At 40.4% G+C, this 20247-nt stretch overlaps 1 protein-coding gene across 1 annotated transcript in view; it reads left to right on the forward strand.

The window, feature by feature from the left end:
* Window positions 1–20247, forward strand: part of Fmn2 (formin 2) — a 290079-nt gene that overhangs the window by 78942 nt on the left and 190890 nt on the right. The window contains exon 6 of the mRNA XM_075989205.1: window positions 1890–2034. Within this exon, the coding sequence (XP_075845320.1) occupies window positions 1890–2034 (145 nt within the window). The remainder of the gene's footprint in view (window positions 1–1889; window positions 2035–20247) is intronic.

The raw sequence follows: 20247 nt of genomic DNA on the forward strand, positions 1-20247 counted from the left end.
GGCAAACCAACTCTCCAGGATGAGTTCTGCAGCTTTAAAGGTTACACACTTGCACTGTGATTCTTGTTATTCATAAGAAGTCTTTCTGGAGAAACATCGTACATCAAAACTAACCCAAACTATGTGTGTAAAATAACTTTGAGAATGCCGTGGCACTTCTAGAGAAACAAGGCCATGTCACATGGCCATGGTTGGAAATGACCAATCCAAGCTAATGCTTTTTCACCTAGTGTTCAGGTCACATACTATTTGTTCACACATAATCTGATTCTTGGAGACAGTGCTGAGCGGCTTGGTCATTAAATACAGGGGAGAAGGTGGAAAACACACTTTAAATGCCATGAACCCTTTTTATTCTAATTGATCATAATTCCTTGGTGTATTTGAATGAAGTGGCATGCACTTAGAAAAAGCATCCCTTTCCATTTCTTTTTTTTTCTTCTTTTTTTTTAATTTATTTATTTATTAAGGATTTCTGCCTCCTCCCCGCAACCGCCTCCCATTTCCCTCCCCCTCCCCCGATCAAGTCCCCCTCTCTCATCTGCTCGAAGAGCAATCAGGGTTCCCTGACCTGTGGGAAGCCCAAGGACCGTCCACCTCTATCCAGGTCTCCTAAGGTGAGCATCCAAACTGCCTAGGCTCCCCCAAAGCCAGTACGTGCAGTAGGATCAAAAACCCACTGCGATTGTTCTTGAGTTCTCAGTATTCCTCATTGTCCGCTATGTTCTGATTTTATTTTTCTTTTCACTAAATCCCCACAGGAGAAGACATGCTGAGTCTCCTGACTCCCATTTCCAGTCCATTCTCTGCACAAGGGTCTTATCACCTTGTACATTGATGAATCATTTTAAACTGTAGTCAAACTCACGTTCTCCAGGTCCAGAACATGATGTTATGTTTTATTATTTTGCTTTTTATAAATAACTTTTACTCTTTCTTAGTGGCACTGCATGAACATGGAGGTGTTAAGAAGAAAAATGACTGTGGGCAAGAGGGTGGCAATGTATATATAGAGAGAGCATTTTCTTAGAAATATATATACCTTATCGAGATTGATTTTTTTAATTTTTTCTTTATTTACATGTATGTGTGTTTGGCACCCATGTACAGGTATACTTGGAGGCTACAAGAGGTATTAGGTCTGCATGAGCTAGAGATCCAGATGGTTGTTAGTTGCCTCATGAGGGTGCTGAAAACTGAGCTCAGATTATCTGGGAGAACAGTAAGAGTGCTCAACTTCTGAGCCATCTCTCCAGCTCCAAAAATATACACACATGTGTACCTATGTACATACTTACATTCATAAATACATACATACATATATGCATGCAGGCATGCACACATATATACCTTATTTATGTATTAATTAATCAACAAATTAATTAATTTTGAGATAAGATATCAAAATGCAGTCCTGGCTAGTCTTAGAATTTGCTATATGGCCCAAGATGGTCTTGAATTCACAGATATTTACGTGCCTCTGACTCTTGAGTTGAGATTAAAGGTGTATGTTGCCTTACCTAACTTGTAGATATATTTTTTTTGTTTGGTTTTGGTTTATTTTGTCTTAACCCTCAAATAATCTAGTAGGTTAAATGAAATTTGGATGTAAAAAATCAAGCATTCTTTGCTTGTCTAGCCCATTCTGACAGAGACTTTGCTTTGATGTTGTCATGGAATGACTTAATAATGAAGAATGTCAAAAAAGTCATCCCTGGAGAAATGCCTTATTCATAAATGACATAACTTTTTCATTCATTTGGTAAAACATTTCTTTCTTATCTTCCTTTTGCTTTCTCTCTCCATTTGTTTTCTTCATCCTCTTTGTTTTGGTTCATCATTATATAGGACTTGGGTGGCTCTTTTATTATTCTTTTGCTTAATTTTAGAGACTCCAGTCCTTCACTTATTTGGGAGAAAATTGAAGAGCCCTCCATAGATTGTCATGAATTTGAAGAATTATTTTCTAAAACTGCGGTAAAGGAAAGAAAGAAACCCATTTCTGATACAATCTCAAAGACAAAGGCAAAACAAGTGAGTATCCCTGTACTTTCAAACTGGAGGGGCCCTATTCTAAACTCTGAATTTTCGTTAGCAGCCAAGTTTTGAAGTGGTTTATGGACAGGGTGTGTCTCCTTGGACCCTTCTACAGATAGCAAGGAAGGGATGTGATTTTAGAATGTGTTGTTAAGTAAAATTCATTTAGGAAGAAGCACTAAAACTGTCCAGAAAGAGTACCCTGATTATTTTATTCACTGGCACCTATTTCCAGAACCTTCACCATTGCTTCTTCTTTGTTGGTGATATTTTTTCTTGATTTAAGTTAACCCAGGTGTTAATATGCATGGAAAGAGGCAAACAAGGAATAAGTCTAGCTCTTGGCATTATAGGTTAAGTAGATGCATTTAAAACCCAGTTACACCATACTTGAAATATAGAAGAAAATCGTGTCCCCTTCAAACATTTCTATCTCATGGTAGCTCCTTTAGTCTAACTTGTGACATGAATCAGAAGAAGTAAACAGGGATCTGAAGAAATGCATCTGAACATTTTGAATGGGTAGACCCCACTGGTCTTGGTCAGCAAATGATGCTCTGAACTTAGTCTCCAGGATGCCATTTATCAAGATATGAGAAGACCATGATAGTGAGCTGTGGATATTTGCTATTGGTGCCATTCGTTCCCGATGGAATAGGGGAAAAATCTAATTTGGTAACTTTGCAGTGGCATGGGAAAAAAGACTAGGGAGTAGGTCAGCCTCAGTGGGAAGGCCAATGTCCCGGTGTTCTTCTGGCCCAGTTCCAGTATCAGTGACAGCCAAGGGTCAACCTTGCCTTTCTGCATCTGACAGAGAAGTTGCAGCCAAGTGTATGGCACTGCATTACTTCTATGATATTTTAGAGCAGACAGCACTTGCACATTGGACACGGCCGAAACCATCCAGGGATGGATGGTTTAGAACGGGACAGCCAAACTCCTGGAATCCAGCTGACTGGGTGGCCAGGCTAACCCTAGCCATGCTGTAAGGATGCAAATCTAGACAATATGTTGAATGTTTACTGAAATTTTCGGGACTATTTATTGTCTTCTAGAAGCTTCTGGTAGCCGTAGGTCAATCTCTAGCAAATAAGACACAACATAAATATTTACTAAATGTCAAAAAGAATTTATTAAATTAACAGATTAGCTGATTGAGGGAGAAAGGCTTATAAATATCCCTAGATATTCTTAAACAGAGACTAAACCACAAGAAATGTATTTGTCACAATAATCAGTCCAAGACTATTACTACAACTAGGGTAAAGGAAGGATCCCCATTTTCTCAGATATGCATTTTTTCTTTTTTTATTGTTTTTATTGAGCTATATATTTTTCTTTGATCCCCTCCCTTTCTCCCCCTTCCTAGTCTGCCTTCTCCCATGATCCCCACACTCTCAGTTTACTAAGGAGATCTTGTCTTTTCCTACTGCCCATGCAGATTAGATCCATGTATGTCTCTTTTATCAGATATATATTTTTAAAGACTCTTCCCACATTTGTATAGAGCATAATGAGGCTAGGTCATCTTATCTATTCTCATGGACTATGCCAAAGATGGAAAGTGGTCCATGCAAAATTGGAGCAGAGGAGGCAGAATATGGAAGAGAGCTGGGTAGTCAAAAAGGTGCTTGACTATAACATGGGAAATCTTTTGCAGAGACTAGATACTCAGCTAAATGAATCAATCCCTCTGCATCTCCCAATACCAGAAGCTTCCTTAAAGGGATTCGGATAAGAAAGACAGCTCATATGTTGTTGGGCATTGTAGAACTTCTGTGTTTTATATAATATTCCATTTCTGGCTTACTGAATTATGATTTATGTAGCATCAAAGCTTCAAACTAAAATCGTTGGCATGAGATGGCCTCTTTGCATGTAAACACTACACCTGTGTTGAGTACCACTCCAACAGAATTACCTCACTCTATCACCAAGACATTTTGTAAACCTTAGGGAAGGAGCTTTGCTGGTATCCTAATTCACATGCTCTGTGAGTGGTCTTACTGTTGATCTTCAGGTTCAGACATTATGAAAGCGTCTCCCCATCCTGACCCCTCATAAACTTTGCAATGCCAGTTTGGCCTGGAATTAGAACTGAATTCAGATTTATTTTTAAGGAGATTAAAAATTATTTTTGTTTTGTTTTGTGTGTAGAGGGGCTGGGTGGGAGGGAATCTGCTCCAAAGTGATATATTATAGAAAAAAAAACTATACTAGTTTTATTTAGTATGAATGCCTTTGGAAGAAAACTGTCTCCATCCCATTTCCTTGAGAAATTTTGAATTATGTTTAAGGAAAGTATATTCTCTGGGTGTGCGCAGGGACATTCTCTTTTATGGGCAATGTTTTCTAGTGGTATGTGAAGACATTTGCTGTCTCGTGATTCATTCCCAGTAAAATTAATAGCTTTTAATGCCAAGGCCTACATTTATGGAGGTATTTCAAGAAATAATTCTTATATACAATGGAAAGTAGAAGTTCTGCTTTTCTTTAAATATTTAAAAATCACAAAATGATTTTCCAGGGACCTGTCTTCTTGCAATGAAGGTTTTGTTGAAAAGAACAAGTGTTTAACAGAGTCCCTGGGATGTTTCCATTGTCGTCGTGGGGACATTACTTGTGTGATGATAGTAAGAGGCTCTCTGCTGGAAGCACTGCCCTTTGGCATTGCGAAAGAGAGTGATTCTGCAGATGTCAAGTCAAACAGTGATTTTTAGGTTGCATTTATACATCCTCTTTGCAAAAAAATAAAGAATAAAACAAACCAAAACCCTTAAACACAGCATTTGGTATTTCACTCACGAGACACATATTCATCTTTATTCTGGCTATGTTCTTTACTTCTCTTTATTTTGAAGTAATGCGCATCAAGAAGTTGACTGAGAAGGTGAAAGGAGTTGATCAGCTGACAGCCTGACAGAATTGCTGATAAACAAATGAGTGCAATGTGACATCAAAACTGTATACAAATCTAATTCCAAGTAATAACAGCCTTATCGTCTAAGAAATAGAAGCAAAACTAGAAACAACTAGTCTGGTGCCTGTGTTTGAGCATCTTAGACTCTGGCCCAGTTTTAAAGACTGTTTCAAAGCCAGAAAATGTTTAGCCTTCCCTCTTTCCCACTTTGAGAGTGGCCAGTGATGTATGCCTTCAACAGACTGCATCTAATCGTGCTCAGGAGGAGTGGAAGCTAAATGCTGCCCACAGTGTAAATGTGCACATGAGGGAAACCCGTGGATTAGAAGAAGCTGTGTGATTTCCTACATATTTGGCTGATACCTGCATACATACTTATTTTGCTAAAGCTTATCATGGATTTCTCTTTATCAGATTAAATGTTCTTCCCAAATAGTTAAGGAGAAAAACTATTTATGAAGGTTAAATACATCCTGGGATTCAACCTTTGGACATGTTAGGAAAATGGAAAAGTCTCTGTAGTAATATGGGCGGCGGCAGGGTTGCGACCCCAAAACCCCAAGCCGCCTGCTCGGCTCGGCTAGCTTATGCCCGAAATAATTACACAGACACTGTATTCTTTTAAACACTGCTTGGCCCTTAGCTCTAGCCCTTACTGGCTAATTGTCACATATTAATTTAGCCCATTTCTAATCATCTGTGTAGCGCCCCTAGGTGCGCTTACCGGGAAGATTCTAGCCTAAGTCCATCTTGGGTCAGAGCTTCATAGCGTGCGTCTTCCCTGGAGCAGGTAGCATGGCGTCTCTCCTGCGTCTGCTCCGGAGAGCGGAGCTGTGGAGTCTGACCTCACTTCCTCTTCCTCCCGGCATTCTGTTCTGTTTACTCCACCCACCTAAGGGTGGGCCTATCCAATGGGCCTAGCAGTTTCTTTATTGCTTAACCAAGGAAATCAACAGATTGATATATGACACTCCCCCATCAAGTCTCTATTTGTTAAAGTTCACATTTAGTACAATTGTGATAAGGCATTGAATAATTGGTCTTCTATATTGTCTTGCCATTGTACATTAGCACTTAAACTCTGAAACTTCCATGCTAGAAACACTCAGCAATGATGGACAAAAAAAGTACCTACCTCCCATCACCTAATCTAGACCTCTGAGTGATGCTGTCCAAAATGGCAATGCCTTTAAAAGATTGCTTCCGGCTGTGCTGAGGAGTTTGGCAGATGTGTGGCCTCGTTTTCAAACTGAAAGTATAAAAGAGTGTCTCATTTATCTTTGAGTCTTAGTAAGTATCATCTATAGATTTTCAAATCACATATCACTGTAATTGGTGATTGATAAGTTCCATTGCTTCAAGGGTTGTAGTTCAATGATCACCTGCATATTAGCAGGTTGCTGTTTTTCACTACATTTGGCTTAAAGACTGAAAACCCAAAATAGTTTTGGAAACACCAAATATCCTTAAGATTTGCTTTGGAGACCCATAATAAATACTTGGTACCTAGTGACTTTTGAGATTTATTTTTCTTTATGTGTATGTGTGTGGTTGTGTAGTATATGTGGTGTGTGTGTGTGTGTGTGTGTATGTGTGTGTGTGTGTGTGTGTGTGTAGGATTCATGGAGGCCAGAAGAAGGTGTCAGATACTTTGGAGCAATTGTGAGCTACCCAGAAAGGGTGCCGAGAACTGATCTCAGGCCCTTCGCAAAAGCAGCAAGCACTCTTAACTGCTGAGCCATTTCTCCAGCCTGTGGTACTTTATAACTTTTAACATGTGTCTTTAATATAATACATTCCAGCTGCAGGCCTTAGAATATATTTACATAGGAAACCACATCAAAACACAAAGCTATAATTAGACAAGCGTAGGTTTTGTGGAATCTGGATTTGTTTTACATGTTGAAAGATTTATTATTTTTTTGAATATGCTGTTCCTATAACTGTGTGTACAGCATACCCAATCAATTCAATGAATTAAACAATAATAGCCTCTAGTTTTTGTTTTCTTTAGGCCAAAAATGTTTATATACTCCTAAGCAAATGTCTAAAATGAAAAACCAGCAGTGTAATAAAAAGAGAGTACAATTAGCTAATGATCCTTAACCTTGCTACATTTTGCATTGGATAAATTATCTTTGATAAAGTGCACCTTGCTTGTATAGCCTTTAATCATGCGCATGGGCAATTCTTTTGGATTTCTAACTGTAATATACTGTGATGGTATTACTATTATGGCAGATAAGATGAATAACGAAAGGGCACTGGATTTTAATGGTTAATATATCTGTTTATCCTTATGGAGCAGCTGTAAGAATTGAAAGAGTGCAGAATAGAACATCAGTGCTATGCTTTGGGGCCAGGTGATGAGAAATTTCTTTTTCACCACCGGTTTAGAGCAGAATAACTGTTGTACAAAGCCCTAGTAAACACGGGTAGGGTCTGCTGAGTCTCTATGGTGAACCTTGATGATAGCAATGACAGTACAACTTTTACAATTGCATCTTCTTTCCCCTTGGACCCGAAAGCAGCAGAGTCTCTCCATTTTAGCAGGAAGTATAGCAGAAAAAAGAAACAAAGCATACCAGAGAGGTTGAATGTGGTGGCTTACCTCTATGATCCCAGTACTTGGAGACAGACGCTGAGGCACCTGGAGTTTAAGGTATCTTTAGTTACGTAGCAAGTTTGAGACCAGCCTGGGCCGTAGGAGGCACTGTCTAGGAAATAACAAATAATGCATGAAACAGTTAAGCCCCTCGAAATGCTAGAGAGGGCACAGAGGTTTCTAGAGACAGATCCTAAGTAGTTCAAGTCCCTACCCTGAGTCCTTCAGGTTATGTGGTGTATATTGAAGCTGGTAAGCACTGTTCAGAAGTTGAACAGAGTATATGTCTAACTGAAATAAGGGCTGCATAGATGAGATATAACCTGAAGAGGGCCTTGAAGAACTGATTTAGTTTAGATAAGCAGAGAGGATTAAGGAATGGCGTTTGCAAATTGAACAGAGACTAAAGACTTAGTTGAAGCTCATTTTATGGGTGGGGAGGGAGAAGGAAGGACAGAAGGGGAGGAGAAGGAGGAAAAGGGATGGGGAGGAGAGCTTGAGGAAACTGGAGAGTCATGGGGGAAGGAGAGAGAGGGAGAGCAAGGAATGAGATATTTTTATTGAGGGAGCCATTATGGGGGTAGCAAGAAACATGGCACTAGAGAAATTCCCAGGAATCCACAAGGATGATCCCAGCTAAGAAGCAATAGTGGACAGGGTGCCTGAACTGGCCTTGCCCTGTAGTCAGATTGATGACGACTATCTTTAATGTCATCACAGAACTTCATCCAGAAACTGATAAAAGCAGATGCAGAGGTTTACAGTGGAGCACTGGACTGACTTCCAAAGTCCAGTCAAATAGAGGGAGGAGCGATAATATTTGTTTATTTTTAAAGATTTATTTATTTATTTATTATGTATAGTATTCTGCCTGCATGTATACCTGCATGCCAGAAGACGACATGAAATTTCATTACAGACAGTTGTTATTCACCATGGCAGTGCTGGGAATTGAACTCAGAACTTCTAGAAGAGTAGCCAGTGCTCCGAATCTCTGAGCCATCACTCCGGTCCCTTGAAAATCATTTTAAAATACAGTACACCAGTCAACACTGAAGCAGGTCCCTCCTGTGTTCTGCTGCTGAGTCTTTTAGGGAGATGAATATAGGCCATGCTGACGCACTTCCCCTAGCCCCACAAACTTCCTGCTCATCGCTTTCATGTTCAGGATTGTCTTTTTAGATGGGAGTGTGGGGACTGAATTTTGAGAACTTGGACCTGGAGTTTGCTTTAGTGCCAAGTTAGTAGTATCAGAGTACCTTTCTTTACCATTGGGAACAATGGGATTTTGAACAATTGCAGAGAAATCGAGGATTTTATTTCCTCTTTGACTTATTTAATCACAGTTTTGATGGTCCCTACCTTTTGCCTGTGGGAAAGGATGCGGATAACAATGGGCAGATTTTTATAAACTCTAAATTATTTTGATGCAAATTAAAAAAATGATTATCTGCAACAATTTAAAGATACAACTCTATTTTAAAACACTTACTGTTTGGGTTTTTCAACCCACCCACCTTATCTTTAAGCCCTGGCATTCTGTCTTTTACTTGGTCTACTAAACTGGTGACATTTACTACTGAGTTTTAGGGGGTTTTGTTGTTTTGTTTGAGTTTTTCATTTTCAAAATTTGATTTGATTTTTTTAATAGTACTCCTTTTTAATGGATTATTTTTTCATATTCCAAATTGCCTTCTTTCTTATTAAGCAGCTTGTGTTTTCTTTTAATTAATACAGTTTATTCATGTCCTCTTTGATTTCATTGAGCACTGTTACAATCTTTTTGAATTCTTTGTCTATGATTTTACTTATATCATTCTTACTAAATCAATTACTATGAGTTTATTTACTTCTGGAAGACCATGCTTCACTGATAATCATGTTTCTGAGACTTGCTCATTAGTTGATATTTTTCAGGCATCCGTATTGTTTCCTTTAAATTTTTTTTAATTTATTTATTTATTAAGGATTTCTGCCTCCTCCCCACAACTGCTTCCAATTTCCCTCCCCCTCCCCCAATCAAGTCCCCCTCCCTCATCTGCTCGAAGAGCAATCAGGGTTCCCTGACCTGTGGGAAGCCCAAGGACCGCCCACCTCCTTTAAATTTTATAGTGTCCAAGAGGAACTAAGTTTTGACAAAGATGAAGTATAGCTTCTTCCCAGTAGACTACGGATGTCACTCAGTAGCTTGACATATCCGGAATATGTCATACTCAACCCAGGGGCTTAGCAATGGCCGGCACCACTCTCAGGGTAGAAGACTAACCATAGATTATTATGGAAGAAGCAGCCACACATGATGAGTAAGGCCAGTACAAAGACAGAATATTAGCCACTGCAAAACAAACACCCCTTGACTCTATTAACTTCAAAGCAGAATAAGAATAAAGACAGTGCACTGTAGGATACGACTTACCTTAGGTAGATGTGGAAAGCAAGAAAGCAGAGTGAAACTAGCAAATAGTACCAAAGCAACAGAAAAAAGAAGGAGACCTAGTTAAACACGGCAGAGAACAACAAAGGAAAGAAAATGCTGACAACCTAGAACAGTGAAAAAATTATATTACATGGTATAAGATAATAAAGGAAAGAAGAGCAAGGTGGGGTGGAGGACATCAATTTGAAGACCGTAATGGAGTGAAATGGAGAAAGGGAGAGAGAAAATGGGGAAGGAGGAAAATGGGAAGGTTAAAAAACAAACAAAACTACTAAATTCTGGGTAAGAAGTTTATGTCTACAGTCCCCACATTTGAGAGGCTTTGAACTGGGTATCAGGAGTCTCAGATGGCCTATGGCCTGTGCTAGGGCTAGGAGAGAAGAAGGGGGACAGGGAGAAAGAGAGAACCAAGGGTCCTGGGTGGGGAATAGAGGAATCAGGACCAAAAAGCTAGAAGTGAAATAAGGGAAGAAGAGAAGCTAACATGGATTAAATAGCATAAACAAAACATGGAAAAACGAAACATGATGGTCCCCATCACCCAGGGGTGTCATTCCCTGGTGAGGGTAGATATCTGAGTTTTTGAGTCGTCTCCTTGTGGTGAAATGGAACCTTTGTATTACTTGGCCTCCTCTGCTGATTTTTGTTTTGTCTACAGCAACAAGGCTGTGTGATTTTGAGTCTAGGTCAAAGCTTCATTGCCTTCTTGACTAACTCTTGACCACTCTCTTCTTGAATGAGATATTTTCTTTTTAATGTGTCCCTAGATACATAGGTATATAAAGTACATATACAAATCTAGCATTTACTGACAGTAAATAAAATTTATTGAAGCAACTTTTGATCTATGCCAATTTTTACCACTAAACAATAAAGTAAATTGGCATACTAATGAGATGATGATCTTTGTTTATTTTATAGAAAGGATTAAATTCTGGTTAAATATTTAATACAGCAAGAACATCGCCAATCTTTTTTAGAACTGACTAGTATTTGCTTTTATAATCAGTGTTGAGAGTGGTGCTTTATATAGTATAAAATGAAAGGAGGTTACTTAGGGCCATTTCAAAAATTGTTAGGACTCCTATCTTAGCCCTGAGGCAAAGCTTCTGGAATGAGTTTTTATGAAACGCATCAGCAATTCAAATAGCAACTTAAATGTTTTAACATAATTCAGTCTAAAAATACATTAATTTGATATACTCTGGCTAAAGAATGGTAGTAGAAAATGTGTTTCATGGTGAAACATCGTTTTGGATACAAGAAAAAAAGTCACATGCTTAGTAAAGATAAAGTAGTCTCAAATCTGACCTGAGGCGGCATCGTCAGCACCGTCTGTTAAAGTGCATGTGTGCTCAGAACTGAGGCTACAGCAATGTCACCTTACTCAGCATGGGCACCCACTGCCTGCTGCCACCACCTCAGGTTCATCTTGTCTTTGGTTTTTCATTCACTTTTGATCAGCACACATTCAGACGTCTTCTATGGTTGTTAGTTCTTTTTTCTTTTTAACAACTTCTTGACAGTTTTAGACATGTGTATAAATTTTACTATACCTCCCCACTTCACTTCCTCTGGTTTCTTTCCTCTTGTCTTCACCCCTCCTCTCTCCTTCCTTTACTCCTTTCCTCATCCCCCATTGGCCTGTCTCATCCCTACTCCTCACAATGAAACCCTTCTCCCTAACTCTTCTTTCTTTCATGTCTTTTATGTGTGTGACCCACTGTGTTTAAATAGGATTAGCCAACTGTGCATGGGTGGGTTATTATTGTTTTCTGCAAACCTGATATGAGGTTGTGACTGATAGTTTGAGAAGCCAGGGTTGGTGTGTCTCTAGTGACTGGGAAAAGCTACTGTTAATCTTCCGTGCTGTGGGCACTAATGTTTGGCTCCTTTGAGGTCTGAACATATGGTAGGCTGCATTGTTACCACACATCTGTCCTAAGTGCATTCACTCATTCCCTTGCCTCTGCTCATGCCTTCTCTGCAAGTTGATTATCATGCTTGGCTTCAGGAGGAGGAAGTGAGCCTCATCCTAGCATATAGCTTGGGAAAGAGCCCTGCTACTTGGAGCTCTCCGCGGTTCTGACTCAGTTTTTTTGCTCTAACCTAAGACTTGCTCTAAGAACCTACAGACTTGCTCTCACTGGATACTTCCCCTGGTTTCTCAGAGCACACCATGCATGGTGAAATCCTGGGGCCCAAAGCCATCCAGCTGGCTCCTGGCTTGGTGGAATCTTCCCAAAATGCTTTCAAGTCACTGCTCTGGTCCAGTGTCCAGGAGGGGGGATTTTCTTCTTTTTTCTTTTTATTATTACAAATTTTCACCTCTTCCCCTCCTCCCATTTCCCTCCCTCCCCTCTCCCCCCTCCCCCTTTCTCTCCAGTCCAAAGAGCAGTCAGGGTTCCCTGCCCTGTGGTAAGACCAAGGACCTCCCCACTCCATCCAGGTCTAGGAAGGTCCAACAAACTAGGTTCCCACAAAGCCAGTATATGGAATAGAATCGAAACCCAGTGCCATTGTCCTTGGCTTCTCAGTCAGCCCTCATTGTCAGCCACGTTCAGAGAGTCCGGTTTGATCACATGCTCCATCAGTCCCAGTCCAGCTGGCCTTGGTGAGTTCCCATTAGATCAGCTCCACCATCAGTCCTGACTTCCTTGCTCATGTTCTCTGTCCTTCTGCTCCTCATTTGGACCTTGGGAGCTCAGAAGGAGAGGCGATTTTCCCGGTGAGATTGAGGTATATAGATACCAGGACCCTTGCCTGGTTTGACTGCCCATCTGCTCAGTGATGGGTCCAGTGTGGTTTGCCCTGCTGTCTTCTGTTTGATTCTGTGGTGGCTCCCCTTCCCATCACTGGCATGCAGCTTTTGTTCCTCATCATTTGTGCCGTGCCATGTCTCTAATTCTTTTTCTCTCACTCTCTCTGATGTCTGAATTTTCTAGCATTGATAGAGCAGCATGTATTTTCTTTTGCTCATTCTTCTGATTAGGATAAGCATTTCCCATGTGGACTCTCAGTCTGTTCTGCCTCCAAAAGTTGGCTTGCCCTCTTTTCTTTCTTTTTCCGTTTTTCTTTCCCTGATTCCCCCACTCTCTTCTCATCTGACTCTTTTTTCTATTATTTTTCTACTGAAATTTAGTGACTTGAGTTGTTCCCCATCTTGGAGGATAGCTGTTTTTTGTATTCCTGAAGATTCTAATAGTCTCTGCATGAGTGCTGGTCAGCAACATCAGCCTCTTCCTTTGACCTGTGTAGCTTATGCAAATTGAACAAACATACATGGCTCACTTACACTGTTGAACCTAAATTTTAATTGACTAATTAAAACTTCTGATTGTGGCAATTCAGTTCCTTTGGAGGAGCAGACTATCTTCCTTTGTCCCTGACTCTCAGCCATTCCTTCCCCACCTCCTCTTCAATCTGTTGTTTTCTCTCTTGTCTCCCCACTTCAGTTTCTCCATTCTTTTTTCCCTTTCTGCCTCCCTTTTTCTTCTCCATCTTTTCCTCCCTGCTATATGAAATGATAAATGGTCTGGTGCTTCTGTGGAAGCCAGGGTCCCTTCCTCTTTATTTACACACACCACTTTCTCGGTAACCCTTTTCTGCACCTTCATAGATGATTCAGACTCAACTGCTTCTTTCTAGTTATAGTACGAAGGTATTCTTTATACACATTTAAAATAGAAGAGGAAGAAGATGAAGAAAAAAGACTTAGTTTGGCAGTTGTGTTGAATCATTCATCAGGAAATAAAATGCAGATTTTAACTAGAGTAAGAAAGTGTATGGAAAATAGTACTCTTTCAGTATACCATTTTAAGGGATTCCCCGCAAAAGCTTCACTACCCAGAATTCGTGCTAAGTTGAAGCACAAGTGGAATGAATGGAATTGAAAGGAGAACAGGAAAGAATTGATGTCATCCAGGGCTCTGCAGAATATTCAGGGGTTTTTTTTTTCTCCTCATTTTTTCCAAGATAGCCATCAACTCATTGTCTTGGGATGTATTTGTATGGAAATGAAGGCAAGGTTTCCCCTAATTGATCAATATGACTATATGCATACTTTCCTATTGTTCTTAGAGTTGGCATATTTTTCCATATGTCCTTAAGTTTTCTGCAAACCAGAAGGAGGTAACAACTCTTGGTGGCATCTTCCCCCTCCTCAAATCGGGACAGACTTTCTCTTGAGACTTAACGCTACGTTGCCATTTTTCCCCCTCACAAGGCTTCTTACTGATGTCTGTGCAGTTAAGCCTAGCAATGTATAGATAATCCATCTCACTCTTCTCGTGACTGGGACAGAATCTCTCCTATTGCTTTTCTCTTGCTAGAAACAGCCAGCATGTTTCTCAGACCACACTGGATGCCAGAATTTCAGGTTAGAGTCACCTGGAGCTGGTGTCCCTTACATGATCAGCCAAAAGGGAAAATAGATTTGATTGTCAGGGGCCTATGTAAACATTGGCTTTGAGTGAGGCCCTACTCTTTGAACTGGCAGAGAAAGGCGGAGTGGCTTGTTTTAAAAGTTGTGTTATGGTATTCTGGACATGAAAGACAAGCTGCTGGGTTTGTTGTTGTTGCTTATATGTTTCAGAGGATTTTGTTTTGTTTTAAGTAAAAATTTTCCTATTTCAGTAATGCCAGCTTCCTCAAGCTGCCACACACAAAGAAGGTACACATGGAAGGTTGTACGTAGCCAACCAGACAATAAGACTCCCTCCCTTGACTGTTTCCTTGAATCTCTAAAAAGAATACAATACTGTTACATAGGAAATCAAAACAATTCTTTGCTTTTTAAAACAGAATTATATTTTTCTAAGTTTCTGTTAAATGTGAATGAAACTTGGGTCTATTTTAAAACATGATCATTATAGAATACAAAGACAATAATCAAATGGTGGATGCTTTGGTTTAGAGTATTTGGTGATATAATGTGAAAGAGGAAGGAAACAAAGGCTAGGGTCAAGAGGTTAGAGGGAATTATATGATTGGCTACTTAAGAGGGAACATGGTCTCTACATAGAGATTTTAAGGCATGGGAACTCAGGATGCGGGAAAGTCTCAACCAGGCTCCTGATGGTCTTGAAATCATTGACATAATGGCCATAAGTGATCGTCAACTTTGAGTTCATTCCATGGTGTTGGTATTTTGAAATTTAAGCTTGATTTTAGTGGCAGATTGTCCACCTAAACAGAGTTAAATCATGTACATAAAGCAATCTTCTTTGTTATATGATTGACCATGGACCAGAAAACGTGATTGGGAGTGAGTCCTCCTGGGCCTCTATCTGGTCTTTATCATTTTTCCAAGTTTTCCAAGTTTGGTCCTATTCTAGAAAACTCCCCTGTTTGAAGCATTCTGAGGTATCCTGAGCTCAAGTCTCTCCATCGCGGTTTGCTCCGTGGACCCTTGTTGAATAGGACTTCACCTTTGCAGGGATTAGTTTTTATTATGTTCTCCTATTATGGTGCATAGCTGTGTCTTTTGTTTGCTCATTCATCTTTCTTATTTGAAATCACAACACTTGAATTAAAAACCTACTTAAAGTATTATTTTAAATTATGCTCACGAACTTTTTCACCCAAACCAGTATTTCTAAGGGGAATGAGTGTAGCTGTCTTACCTAGGCTTAAAATTTCTGATTGCTTGAGTATCTTGATTGCTTCTGTTACTGTTTCATATTGAGACATAATTAGCATTTCATGTAGCACAACCTATAGTGCATGGACAATTCTAGAAGGAATAGCTGGCATATGACTCTGCAAATAGCAAGGAGTTTGTTTTGTAATATATCCACCTTCTTTCTTGGTCCGTCTTGTTGGCCATTCTTGAGGTTGCTCATCTGGCTTCACAGACACCCTTGTCCTGTCTGAATCACCTGACCATTCCTCCCTCCTCAAAGTCTGCTGCGTTCTTCTCCACTAGACCACCCACAGTGGTACTGAGTCTGCCGCTGTGGTCGTTATCTTTCCTACTCATCTTGCCCTGCTCTTGATGTTTTGCTCATGAATTTGCTTTCTCCAGTCTATCTTCATCAGCATTATGTTTTCACAGTGTAGCCTGCTGCCCATTCCCGATGGTTTACCGCTTGCTCACACTTTTTATCCACTCCTCAATTTTGTAAGATACCTCATGAACTGACATTATGAGAAACCATTCCTCCAGCTACTCTTTAGCCTCCTTTGTGGGAGCATATCTCTCCCTAAGATTATTTATTATCATCATTGTTTATTATTATTATGATTGATAACAGAAGTCACTTGATAGGAGTGACATTACTAGCATGACACATGCTAAGGTTCAGAGTAAAGGTGATATTTGAAAAAAGTCCTCGAAACAGTTTTACCATAAGCAGGATTAACTCTCTACTAATTAGAGAGACAGCCAGACCAATGTTTCCTTCCTTTTTATATTCTCATTAAAAAAACAAAAAAAACCCAAAAAAACCAAAAACAGAAGCCAGGTGGTGGTGGCGAACGCCTTTAATCCCAGCACTTGCAAGGCAGAGGCAGGTAGTTCTCTGTGAGTTTGAGACCAGCCTGGTCTACAGAATGAGTTCCAGGACAGCCAGAACTGTTACATAGAAAAACCCTGTCTTGGAAAACAAAACAAAATGGTATATATATATATATAGGTAGGTAGGTAGGTAAGTAGATAGATAGATAGATAGATAGATAGATAGATAGATAGATAGATAGATGAAAACTAAAATAAAAAGCAAGAGGTAGATCTCGGACACTATACATTAACCTTACCTTGGACTCTCTCAGTGTTTCTTTGGAAAGGGATTCTGTCCTAACTGTTGGTGATACCCACTGGAGACTACAGCCTGTATATTTCAGAGCTACTTTACAATCTGGGGCATGCCTTTCATCTGGAGAAAGGGATATGGGTAGAATTATTATATGCCCTGAGTTTTTTTATCACCCAAATTCTTTGGCTAATAATCTTTTAAAACTCAACTTTGTTCCCTTTTTCCATTCTAATCAGGGTTCCCTTCAGCACAGGGCATCAGGTATTTTGTCTAGGGAAGAAGAAAAACAAAAGAAAAAAAATGGCAGAAGAAATCAAACCAACTATTGAAACTTTTGCATTAACAACCTCCTCAGGTGATTCTGACCCCCCTACCCTCGCCATGATTCTTCCCTTCTTCCCGATGACCTCTGAAATGAGGAGAAAAGGGGGGCCAAGGAAATGGGCCACACTGGGCAGAACTTCAGTTGGAGAAGATATCAAGGGGGTAGAGATCTTCCAGAAAAGGGGAAATCCATTGTAGAAGAAAGGGAAGCGGGCTCTGGAAGGGTGAGTGCCCCCAGCCTTGTCTGTGCAGGTGCTGGTTTGCATCCCTTTAAGCCCAAATCCACTTCCAGCTGCATGTCTTTTTTTTTTCTGTCACAAAGAGATAATTGTCCTGCTTGCGATAACTGTTCTGCTCAACAATAGTCATGTGGTGTCTGCTTTAAATGATGCATAAGATGCTTTCTGTAGTCACTGGAATATAAAATATGTGTGTGTCAACGTTCCCACTGATTAGTTACAGTTAGGAGAGCACATCCAATGTGATGAGGACAGGTTCCTTGCCCTTTACTGTCTCTCTGGGGATAGGGAGGATTATGCTGTCCCCAAGCTCATTGTTTATTTCTTCAGTCCCGGTGCTAGCCATTCAGAGACACAGACTTAAGTTCTTGTCTTCCCTACTTCTGCTTTAGCCTAGATTTTGGATTGTTCAAAAGCAGAAAATAATGGAAGTGGAGGAAAGGTTAGGGGGTGATTCAGTCATGAAAGCCCCTGCCTCAAAAGCACATGGACCTGCACTTCACTCCCAACACCCATATAACAAACTGAGTATGGTAATATGGACTGGTAGCCCCGAGCTGGAAACACGTAGACAGGCAGATCTAGGGTAGACTGGCCAGCCAGCCTCACATGCTTGGCAAGATGAAGGCAAATGAGAGACCCTGTTGACAAATAGAAAGGATGGACATCTCCCAAGTTTTCTCTGGCTTCCACACATAGGTTCACTAACATGCATGCATTGCACACACACACACACACACACACACACACACACACACACACACACACACACAGAGAGAGAGAGAGAGAGAGAGAGAGAGAGAGAGAGAGAGAGAGAGAGAGATAAAAGAGAAAAGAAAAAGGAAGAAGTTTGATATAGCACAATAAATCATAAACAAATATTTGTACCCTCACATACAAGCTAAAGATCGATCAGAGTTATGTCCAGGAGAAAACAGTGACCAAGGATGAAGTTTCAACAGTACTCATTCATTTGTCATTTCACAAGGCACCTTCGTGTATGTCAGCTTTTGTTTTTGTTTTGTTTTGTATTTTGCATCTATGATTGACATAAACCTTAGTGTGGCCTTGGTTCGGGAGTGTTTTCTTCCTCTTGCTGGCTACTTTTGGGCTAAGTGTCCATGGAAATGTGTGTCCATGGCTCTAATGAGTCCTCTATGGTGTTTGCTACCAGTACCTGAGGACAAAAAGGAATATATATATATTTTTTGACCTATTAGCTCAGGATTCTTTTTTTTTCTTTTTTATTGAAAAAAAATTTCCGCCTCCTCCCAGCCTCCCATTTCCTTCCCCCTCCTCCCACTCCTCTCCCATTCCTCTCCCCCACCCCCTCCAGTCCGAAGAGCAGTCAGGGTTCCTTGCCCTGTGGAAGATCCAAAGTCCTCCCCTCTCCATCCAGGTCTAGGAAGGTGAGCATCCAAACAGACTAGGCTCCCACAAAGCCAGAACATGAAGTAGGATCAAAACCCAGTGCCATTGTCCTTGGCTTCTCATCAGCCCTCATTGTCCGCCATGTTCAGAGAGTCCGGTTTTATCCCATGCTTTTTCAGTCCCAGTCCAGCTGGCCTTGGTGAGCTCCTAATAGATCAGCCCCACTGTCTCAGTGGGTGGGTGCACCAGAATGAGCTCCCAAGGTCCCAATGAGGAGCAGAAGGAGGGAGAACATGAGCAAGGAAGTCTATCTCTTATCTTAAGAAAAAAAACAAAGGAGTTGAAAGATGGCTAACAATTGTGTCTTCATAAAGATTTGGGTCCTGTATGACTTTGTTGACTGTTCATCAGCGAATACCTAGCAAGTGTAATCAGAGCAATTGTCACTGATTAAAAAAAAATGGTATGTGTTTAAAAAATAGCAACTAATAAATATATAAGATAATAGATTTTGTTATATTTTTATACATTTCATAAAGAGAAACATAGAAAAGGAACAGAAAAAATGAGAAAAGGGAGAGAAGAAGAGATAAGTGACCCAAAGACTCAACTAATAATGAGAAGAAGACAACACAACAGAGGCTTCCGATGCTGGAAGATTTGAGGCCAGCCTGCTCTACAAAGTGAGTTCCAGGACAGCTAGGACCGTTACACAGAGAAACCCTGTCTTGATTAAAAAAGAAAAAAATATGAGAAAGATAAAAATATAAGATAAGGCTGACTAATTAAAAAGAGCAAAGAGATAAGGTAGAGAGGAGTGGGAGGTAAGGATTGAAACTTCCAATTTGAGAGTGGGGTGTGGTGTTCATACAATCATAGTACTTGGAACACTGAGGTGAGATCCAAAGCCAGAGCCCTGCCTGGACCTCTTTATGAGTTGGGAAAATAAATCAAAACTAAACTAGAACAGAATGAGAAAAAAACAAAGAAATTAGATGTGAATAAGAGAAGACAGAAGAGGAAGTCATGAAGGAAAAGGAGGGCTACGAGTGTATCTTGGTGCAGCGCTTGCTAGTCCTGTGCATGCCCTTGGTTTAAACCCCCAGAACCACCCAAAACCAAAGCAGGGTTGGGGTGGATGCAATAGAATAGAAATGTATGAATCAGCTAACTATAAAAATGAGATGAGATTTATAATGTAAGGAAGTAACGAGAGAAGTCACACAGCAGTTGGCCAGCCCTCTGAGAGGTAATCTACACAGTAGTGGGCTAAGTCTGGACCTATTAGCCTTTCTTTCAGAACTCTCTTCAGTTCAGTCCCTGGTGGGAACCTAGTCTGAACTCTTTGACTTCTTTGGCTTTCAGTTGAGGTGCTTGCCTAGCAGCCAGGGGGTGGGGTTTATAGGCTGAGCCAACACTGATTGCCTCTCTACTGGTCAGGACCCCTTGGGGCAGGCTCCAAGCTTTCTACCAGCTGATCCAAATCTCCAGTGTTTTAGAATGTCTGCTTGTGGGTGGAGAAATGTTGAGCCCGAAACCTAGAGGTGTCAGGGACTAAA

The sequence above is a fragment of the Microtus pennsylvanicus genome, chromosome 10, assembly GCF_037038515.1.
Source record: "Microtus pennsylvanicus isolate mMicPen1 chromosome 10, mMicPen1.hap1, whole genome shotgun sequence".
Taxonomy (NCBI): Eukaryota; Metazoa; Chordata; class Mammalia; order Rodentia; family Cricetidae; genus Microtus; species Microtus pennsylvanicus.